The sequence below is a fragment of the Dermacentor variabilis genome, chromosome 3, assembly GCF_050947875.1.
Source record: "Dermacentor variabilis isolate Ectoservices chromosome 3, ASM5094787v1, whole genome shotgun sequence".
NCBI lineage: Eukaryota > Metazoa > Arthropoda > Arachnida > Ixodida > Ixodidae > Dermacentor > Dermacentor variabilis.
The window spans coordinates 16,004,064-16,016,038 of record NC_134570.1 but is presented as its reverse complement, the minus strand read 5'-3'; the positions used below and the strand labels follow the sequence as shown (position 1 = coordinate 16,016,038).

The window sequence follows — 11,975 nt, the reverse complement described above, 5'->3', positions numbered from 1 at the left end:
TCTACTAAGTAAAACATATTGCTAGACACGGCTTGGTGGCGTGTGCTGCCGCCAGATTAAAAAATTTTGGTCTTATCTATTCATCTGATTGCATGCGTGACTACTTTCTGGAAGCCACGCGGGCACCAGCGATTAACACTAGTACATTCAACGAATCATGTATAGAAGCAAATGCACTTGACCCGGAGGTCAAATTTTTGACAAGCATCGACTCTGCTCACCACTATCATTGTGCTTGAGTATAACTCTTGCAACGCTTCGCTCTGTTTGCAACATGCCGCACGAGACAGATTGTCCGCACTAGCCAACATATAGTGAAATGAAAACATGTATAGCGCTGTGCTCAAATTTTGTGTTAGGGAGTATCATAATCATCGGTGCATTTTTATTGACCCTTTTTCGTGATGATCTCGTGGGCGCTGCCACGGTTGATCATGGTGTGACGCGTCCATTGTTTGCCTCAGTTCCCTCTGTGTTTACAACTGATGTGCATTACGCCTGGTGCGGCTCAGCAAACCTCTGTTTCGGCGGATATCTTTTAGGACTGTAACTAGGAGGATGTCACAAACCTTTGGTCACAGCTTCAGAGGACATGTAAGCATTTTCGGTGCTCATTACACCTTGTACAAACAGCGCGAGCAACGTACACAGTGCTTGTACTAAAATCGAGGCTATAGTAGATGCATGCATTCCAAGCTGTCCAAACATTCCTCTAGTGGATTAAATCGGGTACAGATTTTGAAAAATCTTAAATGAAAGGAGTGTCGCAGAGAATGAATGTATGCTGGTACATTTCGACAAGATAATGAATACTACTAACTGACGAACGGTTTATTTAACATACACGGAGAGATAAAAAAACAACACGTTTTTGTACCATGTGCAGGTGTGAAGAAGACAACATAATCCTTCAAGCAAAACTTTCTTTACATTAACAGAGTGCCACAGGCAACTTGCCTGTGAATGGTTAACTACACTGATAAAGCAGCACTCTGCTACTGTTCCGAGACCTATTCATTGCGGAAAACTTACTAGGTTCACTTTGCAACCTTATTTACGCTTCCACTTCAGCCACTGTGTTAAAATAGGTTCGTCTTTTGATGCAGGGCTACCACAAAGTTCAGTTAGCATTTAGTAAAATACCAATTTGTCCCTTGCATAGAAATCGAGATGGTATGAATAAAATGAAAGAAAAAATAAAGCCCAGAGTCCCAATCTCTTAAATAAATGCAGCTTGTCTCTGTGCAGAAAGCAAGCATGTCTGCAATTTGCAGACTTTCACAGACCAATAAACAAGGCACCAAAAATAATCTCAAAAACATTCCAAATGGTCTAAAGTAACAATATACCATTCAATTCAAGTTCGAAAATTGTATATCTCACCACATGCTTTCCAAATGCTACAAGGCAGCTACAAATGCAGCTACAGGGCATTTCACAGACTGACACCTAAAAAGTTAAATATCAGAAACATTCCAAAAACTCTGGTCAAAAAATATGAACACAGACTCGTTGCTCGCTACTTTTCCTCCTAGAAACTCTACTTGTCAAAATTAATGTTAACACAACTCATGAGACAAACAATAACAAGCTCACGTCTCATGTACAAGCAACAGACATTTCACCAGTAGTGAAAAGACGATAAAAAAACAACTCCCGGCCAGCAGGAATGACTAAGATGGCTGTATCTTTACAAGCACCAGGTTTCTAGCAACTTGGCTAGCAACAGTACAAAATTTATGCAGTATTAAGCACACTATGAGCATATTACTCTCATGCCAAAACATAGCTGATGGGTGCAGAGACAGAAAGGATGCATAGAAAGGAAGGGAGATTAAGCAGAGCTAGCTCTGAATGGCTCCCCTGCATGGGGGGAAGGAGTAGGGGCAGGTGAAAGCGATAGTCAGTGCAGGTACCCAAATGAAGTGAGCATAATGCTTATTTAGTGGCACCACATTCTACTTATGCCCTAACCTTATGATTTCCTAAGTGACAAGATTTAACTGCCTCTTCTTTAGCAAGTACAGTTCAGAACAGAAGCACTGCTAACATAGTTTTGGCATAACTGCGAGTCGGCCTAGTTTGAATAGATTCATCTTAAAACTTTTTGGGTGCAAACAAACAGGGACGAAGAATAGGAGCAACACAAGGACGAGCGCTTCCTTGTGTGGAGAAAGCGCTCGTCCTTGTGTTGCTCCTATTCTTCGTCCCTGTTTGTTTGTGCCCAAAAAGATTTAAGATGAATAGTTTTGGCAAACATAATCGTGCAAAATGTCCCTACCAGCTTTGTGAAACCTGGCTACACAGTGGCATCAGCGTAATATGTTTTTACAGTAACAAAAGGTGAGGGCCTAAGAATAGTCGTGGTCTGGAATGGGCTGAATGAGGCGAATGCGAGTGACGCGGTATTGCCTAGCACTGCTGGTTGACGTGCAGCTCTGCTGGCTCAAATCGGCTGTGCTTTCCTGCGACAGCATTCCTTGCGACTGGGCTGCAGGCAGTTCCTGAATGAATAAATGATGACATTATTGTACGTACACAATCATAATGCATTTTTGTAAGTGTCTCAAAGAGACAAAGGTGAAAACATCATTGCACATGACCTGCCCACTGTATTTCAGTCTAAACATATAAGAGAAAAATATTCAGAAAATTATGTGTGCCTTGACTGTACTCCCACCCCTTCGTTTCCGAAGTGTGCACCTAGTCAGCCATAGCCATGCAACATGAACTGTGCAATTCATGTGTTCTTGGCACAGTGCTTAGGTGTACCAAGCCCCTCTTTAGTCCGTTTGTTGCTTTCGCAGTTGATAAGTCTGTTAGACGGAAGCTCATCAATTTGAAGAGAGTGTTTCCGGGGAATTGAACAACAGCTGTGATAACAGTGCATAGACTATTCTTTCCTAGTTGACATTTGCAATGTGCAGCCCAATGTGCTGTTGGCTAACTGAGGTATATGTACAATGTTCAAGTTACGACCCTGCGTTCAGCTAAGGAAATTGTTCTCGCATCGTCTCCATTGTGTTCCTTATGAACTGCATGCAGGATATGCGCTTAAAGACCCACTATCAAAACAACCATTCCAAACCAGGTGGCAATGCCCATTGTTCTGTCGATGTGCCCATGCATAGATATTGTAATTGCTGTCTAAAGGCACGATGAGTGTTCTCATCCAAAAATTTTGTTTTGTCAATCTGCACGTTTCGAACCATACTAGAGCATTGTCGTGTCATAGAAGGAAGCAACCTGCAACAATGAGCACACACAGCCCCATGTCTTAGCAGCGGTACCACTTATTTTGTCACCCCGTCTCTCACTTCGAAATTAAAAAAAAAAAGAAGCAATACATTTTTCCAGATTACATTAGTTAAGGTCAACACACTTATTTTGGGAATTTTTTAGGAAGATCAAAGTTGGCCTCTCTTTAAAAAAGATTTAAAGTACCACTACTTTAGTAGCATGCCTAAACTTGGGAGCATTTCGTGGATTTTTAGTGCTGCCCAGGGAAAACATATCTGCCTCAAATTTAAAAGAGTTTCATGTCAACAGGCTGATAAAAATGGAAAGCCGTAGCCTACATAGATGTGGTGAAAAAGAATGTGGACTTTGACCCATACTGCGCAATATTTCATTTTTTAGATTTCTTTCTCCATATCCTAATGGTGATACTTAAAGGTAAGAAGTTAAAATAAATTGCATTGCCACATACTGTATTACCAAATATTTTGGAGCCATAGCCACAACACTTCTTATGCCACAACTGTCTCTGAGGCCCTAAGAAAAAAAAAAACTCAGTGCCCTTCCACTCTGTGAAGAAGGATGACCAGCAAAGCTGCGTATGTAAGCCCCTTAATGGCGAACTGCGCCTCTGCCGTGGATCGGCCTGGCATTTGCACTATCTTTGGGATCTGCCCCCCAGTGGGAAGTTTTGTGTCTACACATGGACACGATCCTGGGGGAACTAGCCCTTAACAGCTTTGCTGTTAAGTAGGTTACGTCTTCATGCGTCATAATTAACTATTAATACTTATTTAATTAATTAATGACACCAGCGAACACAGGAGCAGTGGCATGAGCGCGTTCAAGCAGTAGCGCCAAGGGGCGCCAACGAGCCAGCTGTAGAAGATGATGACACTGGAGCCAATACTGATGATCGTTTTGTGTCTGCACATGGACACGATCCTGGGGGAACTAGTTAACAGCTTTGCTGTAAAAAGTCTACTAATAAATTTTGGTGAATTCATCTTCTGAAGCTCCCATTATTAGCGGCAAATTATGTCCACCTCAGTTGCCGCTAATACGGGGTCTTGAATATTTGGCTGCGGGTGTTCAAAAAAGATTTTGCACTCACTGCTGCACTGTTCTTGCTCAAATTTTGCAGAATGGTCGCATTTTGGCGTCAACTTCATTTAGTTAACACTTGGCACAGATTACCTGGTTTCTAAGAAAAAAGTTAAAATTTGCCTATGCTTAGGAGAATGCGAACTTCTGCCGCGACGGCGCAAGCATAAACTTGTGTCACCACCTGTCGTTATTTGCAGAAAGCAGCATTCCAGGGAGGGCAGTCGCCTGTTCCAGGAGCGGGCAACACACGGCAGCGCTTCCTGAAATGCTGCTTTCTGCAGATGACGGCAGGTGGCAAAACAAGACTGTGCCAGGGCCAGCTTCTCAGACGCCACTTTTCCCATAGACGAAAAGAGTTTCTCATTTCTGTCTTCAAAAACAGGCGACTAATTGTGCCAAGTGGTATACTAAACGAAGTCGACGCCAAAATGCAATCGTTCTGTAAAATTTGAGCTAAAAACAGTGCAGCAGTGAGTGCAAAATCTTTTTTTGAACACGCGCAGCCAAATATTTAGGACCCTGTACTTGCCAGCAAAAACACCTTCTTCACTGCGCTTATAGCCTTTTTATAAAAGATGTGGGGTTAAAAAACAAGCACCCTCTATACAGCACAGCAAATTTTTGCCTTCATATGCCTAGATATATATACGGGGTCTGTCCCAAAACTTCCCAGAATGATTTTTGTAGTCAACAATGCTGCTTGGCGAGGCGGGGCTTCCGGCGGAGAAGTTAGTGGGGGATCTAAGCTTCGAAATGAGACCGGTCTCACTTGCCTGAGGGATATTGTTGAGGCAAGTCACGCTCTGCGCAGAGGTATCTACTGCACCCTTGCCAAGGAGAAAAAAAAAAAAAAAGAAAGGACCAGTTTTTGGAGCAGTATTACGCAAACAAGTTTTATGTGAAACTGGGTAAAAATGGGGTGGAGATGCTCAAAACACTTCGGAAAGCATAGGGTGACGACGTGATAAAACAAAGCCAAGATTTTATGTGGCACAAAAGGTTCCGGGAAGGTCGGGAGTCCGTCAACGACGACGACCACTCAGGACACTCGTCAACATTCCAAACAGATGACTCGGTGAAAAAAGTGCATCAAGTTTTGCACAAGGACCGGGCATTAAGTGTTCAGATGATGGCAGAGGAGTGTGGAATACCCAAAACAATCGTTCAGAGCATTTTAATGGAAGATCTTCAAATGAGGAATGTCTGCGTGAAACGGTGCCAAAAGGTCTGACGAATGAGATGAAGGAAGAGCGTTGCCGCCGACCATGATCGCTTCGACAGCAGCTGCTGTCTCGTCCACAGTGGCTGCGGCAGTAGTTTCGCTTTGACTCGTTACTCGTATTGGCCGTGGTTTTGCCCGCAGTTGTAACAAGCGGTAGTTTCATTTTGACTCAGCGCGTGTGTCAGCTGCGCGACTTCATAACTGCGTAGTCGCTGTCCATGATGGCGTTGACAGTGGCTGCGATCTCGTCCGTAGCGAATGCGGCAGTAGTTTCGCTTTGAGTGGGAACGCGCGTCGGCTGCGTGCCTTCATAACTGCGTATTTGCCAATGATCGCGTCGACAGCGGCTATGGTCTCGTTCGCAGCGGTTGCGACAGCAGTTACATGTTGACTGGGAACGCGCGTCGGCTGCAATGCCTTCATGACTGCATAGTCACCAATGATCACTTCGAAAGTGGTTACGGTCTCGTCCGCAGCGGCTGTGGCAGTAGTTACGTGTTGACTGGGAAAGTGCGTCGGCTGCATGCCTTTATAACTGCATAGTCAACAATGATAGCGTCAATAGCGCCTGCGGTCTCGTCCGCAGTGGTTGGGGCAGTAATTACGCGTTGACTGGGAACGTGCGTTAGCTGCGTGCCTTCATAACTGAGTAGTCGACAAAGATTTAGTCGATAGCGGCCACGGTCTCGTTCGCAGTGGTTGCGGCAGTAGTTTCGCTTTCACTGGGTACGCGCGTCGGCCGTGTGCCTTCAGAAGCGCAAGGTCGCCGTCTATGATCGTGTCGATAGCGACAATGGTTTCATTCACCGCGGTCGCGGCAGTAGTTTCGCGTGGACTGGGAACGCGCGTCGGTCACGTGCCTTCATAACTGTGTAGTTGCCATCCATGATCATGTTGATAGCGGCCGCGGTTTCATCCGCAGTGGTTGCGGCAAACAGTACTTTCATTTTTACTCAGTGCAAACCTGTCGATCGGATGAAGAGCACCGTCGACATCGCGATGGGTGGCAACCTGGTGACACTAGAGAAAAAATAATCGGTATGTGTGTATCTCTGAGAGTGAACTCTGAGAGTGAGCAAGCTTATCTGTGATGAAGACGTGCGCTGCGGCCGCGTTGTAAAGGAAGTTGCGAGGCCTTCACTGCTGCGAGAGCTAATCAGTCACGAGATGAAGGGAATTGCTGATTCATTCAGCAAATTTGTTTGTTTATTCATTTTACACACATTTGTTTAGCGCTTTTTTCATACCCTCAATAATTCGACACTCGGTAAATTCGGCCATATTTTTTTTTCGGTCCCGTAAAATCTGAATTAACGTGGTTTTACTGCAGCAACTTGAAATGACACATACAGAATGTGTGCATTTTGGCCAGCAGCTAGGCTACAGTCAAGCCAATGTGACAACCATGCGCGATAACATCGATTGCAGAGTTGCGTATTCACAATATACATATGTACTGTATTTTTGCACGTATAACCTGCACGAGAAATTAGCAAAATGTAACAGTAAAGTCAGGGTGCAAATTATCTGCAACTTCTGTCTTGACGTATGGCTTTATGGCAGTGCGTGCTGCACTGATGTGACATCACACCTCAAGGCAAAGTTTTTCGCCTTTTTTCAAGTTTTACCATCTCCTAGGGAACTGCAACCTTGCAAGTTGGAACCCCTCTGCCCTCTTTGATGGTTATATGTTCTCCTCCTTTTTTCGGACTGTCACTTTGTGTTTTTTCTGGGTCCACAGTTGCTGAATAGCTTACACAGTTCCAGTGAAACAGAACTCAAATCATGAAAACTGCACTCGTTTTGCATAATGGTTTTGGTCAACAACAACAACATAAAGGGCGCCTTTCGATTCTTCTCGTCTGCACTCGTGGGCACGCAACAAATTGCGAACGGCAACGATAGTGGCCATGTTTACACTGATACGTTAGAAGTGTACCCGCTTCCTATGCAGACACTTGTAATACAGCTAAGATATTCGCCCACCCTTAGCGGAAACGTGTCGTATTAGGATAGCAGTGAAGACAAATGCCTCAGTTTCCGCAGCATGCCCACCATGTGTTTCTATGTCACTGGCAGCTAAGCGCGCCCATCTCCGTTTCTGTCCCCTCAAAGTGGACACGGCTAGGTTAATATAGCAAACTTGCTGATATTAACGATATTATTCATTACTGATACGGAAGAAACTGTTTCAATGCGCGTAATGTACTCATGAGAAGAAAAATAATCGCGTTCGGCGCATTCGGCGCATTCGGCTTGCTCCGCCGGCTGCCATTTTTGTTTTGGTGTCCCGCACTGAGAGTGGCAGCCGCCTCCTTGTCATCCCGCGACAAATGCGGGATGAAAAAAGAAAATGTTTCTTTTCGTGGGAAATTTAACCTGCATAATGATCGCACCCCTGAATTTGCGTCAATTTTTTTTTTACAAAGAGGTGCAATCATTATGCGAGTAAATGTACTTTTTTGCTGCCCTGTCTGAGGCCCCTCACTTGCATTTCTTTTACATAGACGATCATGATTTTTTTCTTTTTGCCCATATCTGCATGTATGCTTATAACAAAGGTATTTTAGCAACTGATATGAGGTCATACTGAGGTTTGACTGTATAATGTCATAGATGCAATGTAGACCAATCTATAAGAGGAAAAGCTTTCTCTCTCTGTACTTTGGGGTATATCCTCGTTTGTTAATTAGATGCACAGCCACAAAAGTGGTCCAAGCAAGCACTGCACCCCAGCCAAGCCAGTTGATGGGCTCACCTGACTTGGAAACAGCTCCTCATCCTCGTCGTCATAGTTGAGGCCACGTATGGCATTGATCAGGGCTGTTTCCTGCTGCTCCCTGAGCCGCAGTCGCTTGAGTGTCTTGAAAGAATTATGGACAATATAAGCAACAGTTAACATGACATGGCATAAATAACTTCTTGTGCATTCAGTTCTCTCCAAAGCAGCTTAATGTGATGGTTTGTGGGATGCTTATTTTTATTTTTTGCCAACTGCCATCTTCACGTTATATACTACAGTACGCTAAGCAAATGGTCACATTACACTGCTTAGGCCAGACATAAAAGACCATTTAATTTCAGTGTACCAGACTAGGCAGTGATAAAAATGAAGTGGAGCTTGAGAACTGATTAACAACCTGCATTTTGCATCTACCATGTAAATAGTGCAAATATCCGAAATCCCTTTATTTTTATTGGGGGGGAGGAGGGGGGCTCTCAACTGAATAATGTGCATCGTTCTCAAGCAAGATGGCCCATAAAAGCCCCAACTTAATTTTCACTTTTAACTGAAAAATAATGCTCAATAACTCTGATTAAGAAAAATGTTAAATTCCATTAACAAAGTAAATTCTGCTGCGCCACCACTATAGTCAAGTAAACCAATCAGTGTGATGAATGCTGAGAAATACTAACAGAATAAAATGACTCCTTACAAACAAATACAGCGGCAATTTAGTGGTAAATGTGATGGAAATGCATTACCACTAACACTTCTTTGAAGTCCCAGATCAATAATTTACACACACACACACACACACACACACACACACACACACACACACACACACACACACACACACACACAAACACACAAACACACACACACACACACACACACACACACACACACACACACACACACACTGTTCTAAGCTCTCTCATCCCCTCCCTACCTATACGAGATCAGCTTTCCCCACTTCACATACATACACTTTTTAGAGCGTAACTCTTAATGGCCCATTTCTGCGGCGAGCATCGCTGGCGCAACCGAGCAAACTAGCATAACGGCGAAGGATGAAAGACAAAAGCACAGTGCCGCCTGGTGCCACACACAATATATTCTGCGATGATCACTGCGAGTGGCGCCAGAGTACAGCGTGGTGGCTGTTCACTGCTTTATCTTTCTTCAGTCACTGCTTTTCATCAGCTACCAAATGTTAAACGCTATCCCTCAATGCATGACGCACCTGCATGTATCAGAAGTTTCTCGAATGTTAACGATAGTTCTATCCGTTGGCTGTTGTCACCAAAGCTTTTTTCGTAATCTGATTGTATGCGCAACGTGAATTGTGCAGTACTTTCTGAAACCCACATGGGCACCAGTGATTAACACTGGAACCTTTGACAAGTCATGTATAAAAGCCGATGTGCCTGACCCACGGATCAGATTTTCGACAATCGCCACTGTGCTCGAGTGTAATTTGTTTTGCAATGCTTCGCTCCATTTGCAATGTGCCGCACATAACAGATTGTCTGCGCCAGCCAATAAATTGCGAAATTGAAACACGTACAGAGCTGTGCTCAAATTTCGGATTAGGAAGTATCGTAATAGGCAGTTAATTTTTTTCCGCTTTGACACTCCTAATGCTAACACATTAATAAGGCCATTGGAAAGTTATTCTGCCAAAAGCCAAGCCCCCATAGAGTATCTACAAAAGTGTTGGGAGTGCTGCCATCCTAGGCTGTTAACATGGGTGTTTCCCAAATAACAACCAGTGCATGGTACTACAGTCAATTCATATGCGTGAAAATTATTATCCAAACACATTCGGTGTTGCACGACTGTATTAGCTGGAAACTACTGCGCACAAAACAGAGAAATCGTATCACAGCACAAGGTGGTAGCACCCACACACAGGAAATAAAATAATTTATAGAGAATATGCAAGATGCTATAAGTAGACTACCACATGAATTCAAGACGCCCTACACAACATGGCCAACCACGTGCTTATTGCAGAGACTGAAAAAATGAAAAAGAGAGGGTGGGTGGCAGAAATGATGATGCTTGATCTTGCACTGGTGATTTGTTTTGCCTGTAAGAATCGTATGATCTTGTGGTCCAATGTGATGTGTGCAAAAGTGCTCTCAAGGAATTTTGCATATCCTCTATTCATGAGTAATACTGCAGTAATCATACCTTGAAGTTCATGAGTTTCAACCCATTCATGTCACGGATTCCCTTCTCCAGAAGAATGGGAAAGCAGGTGTGCAGGCCAAAGCTCTCAAGCCAGCTGTGGGAGGGAGAAAAGACAGCACTGCTGTGAAACCTCTTTGACAATGACAAAATCACAGTGGCAGAAGGACAAACAAATTAATTGCCCCAGAAATGTTTTCCTTTTTCTTCTCGTTTATTTTCCCTACAGGAGAAGCTTTAAATTTTTAACTACCAAATGTTTTCCAAGCATGACTATCGTAAATTTGTCTCTCAGCTCCTTCACTTACACCATATGTTTTGTTTGATTTACGATGTCCTGACAGTTAACCCTTTAAGGCTTAGAATGACAGAAAGCTGAGCTAGTTGGTAAGGATTCATTATGCAAAATAGAAGTGAGGCGTGCAGACAGGACAAAAGAGTAGAGAAGTGGACAACACGAAAGCCGACTATCAACTGAAGGGAGCACTGAGGCGAAAAAAGAAAGAAGACACAAAACTCATCTGCGCATGCTCAGGAATGGTAACACCACATGTCAATCGGGTACACGTGCCGGTGTACGTGAGAGATAACTGTTAAGGCACTTAATCTCTTCCTTATGTAAGGTAATCGAAGGCTGACTCACGCACGCACTTCCACCATTATAGATATGCCATGCCTCTACCATAAGACGCGTATCTTCACTCTTCTGCCTGTACAATATCGCGCATTCATCTAACTCTGGCATGCAGTTACAATCTCGGCAGTGTAGTGAAAGATTAGAAGGCGACCCACCGGTTAACGACCTTTTATGTTCCATTAGACTCTGATTGATACACCGTCCTGTTTGCCCTACGTAAAACTGGCCACAGCTAAGGGGAATTTTATAAACCACGCCCACACGACAGTCAGTAAAACTGTTGTTCTTATTGTGCTTCACTGGACAAATATCTGTTCGTTTTTTGCCTTTTACCCGCTCCTTTCTATTCTGTACGGCAGCGCATATCTTACCTAGCTTATTGGGAGCAGTGAAAGCAACATTAACATCTTATCTACTAGCAACATTTTTGAGCCTGTGCGACACTGAATGAATATACGGAATAGCCACTACTCTTTTTTTGCTATTACTGCTTTCTGTAATCACGTCCATCCCTCTCGAAACCGACTTCTTTAGGCGTTCAGCCACAGTGGCCACCGCTACACTAGGATAACCTGCTTCTAATAGGCGCCGGACCTGCGCATTAAAACTGGCGCTCATTTTGTGCATGCAGGATCTGGTGGGGGAAGACTTAAGGCACGACATGGCAATTCCGTTTTTTACTAATTTAGGCTGCTTGGATTGAAAGTTTAGCAACGGCTTCGAAGATCTTGGAGACTACTGCCAACAAACATGATTTTGTTCGAAGATTAAGGAAATGTCAAGAAACTGAATTACGCGTTGTTGCGTTTCGCCTGCGACACGCGGTTTTGCCGGCGCGACTGCGGCGGGGC

General features: G+C 43.9%; 1 protein-coding gene across 3 annotated transcripts in view; it reads right to left on the bottom strand.

Moving 5' to 3' along the window:
* Positions 1–806: 806 nt before the first annotated feature.
* The window catches only part of LOC142575181 (uncharacterized), a 125,355-nt gene continuing 114,186 nt past the window's right edge, over positions 807–11,975 (bottom strand). For all 3 annotated transcript variants that reach the window (XM_075684282.1, XM_075684281.1, XM_075684283.1), the window contains exons 14-16: positions 10,491–10,584; positions 8,325–8,429; positions 807–2,504 (exon numbers count right to left, since the gene is read on the bottom strand). In XM_075684282.1, coding sequence (XP_075540397.1) covers positions 2,352–2,504; positions 8,325–8,429; positions 10,491–10,584 — 352 coding nt within the window. In that variant the 3' untranslated portion in view covers positions 807–2,351. The remainder of the gene's footprint in view (positions 2,505–8,324; positions 8,430–10,490; positions 10,585–11,975) is intronic.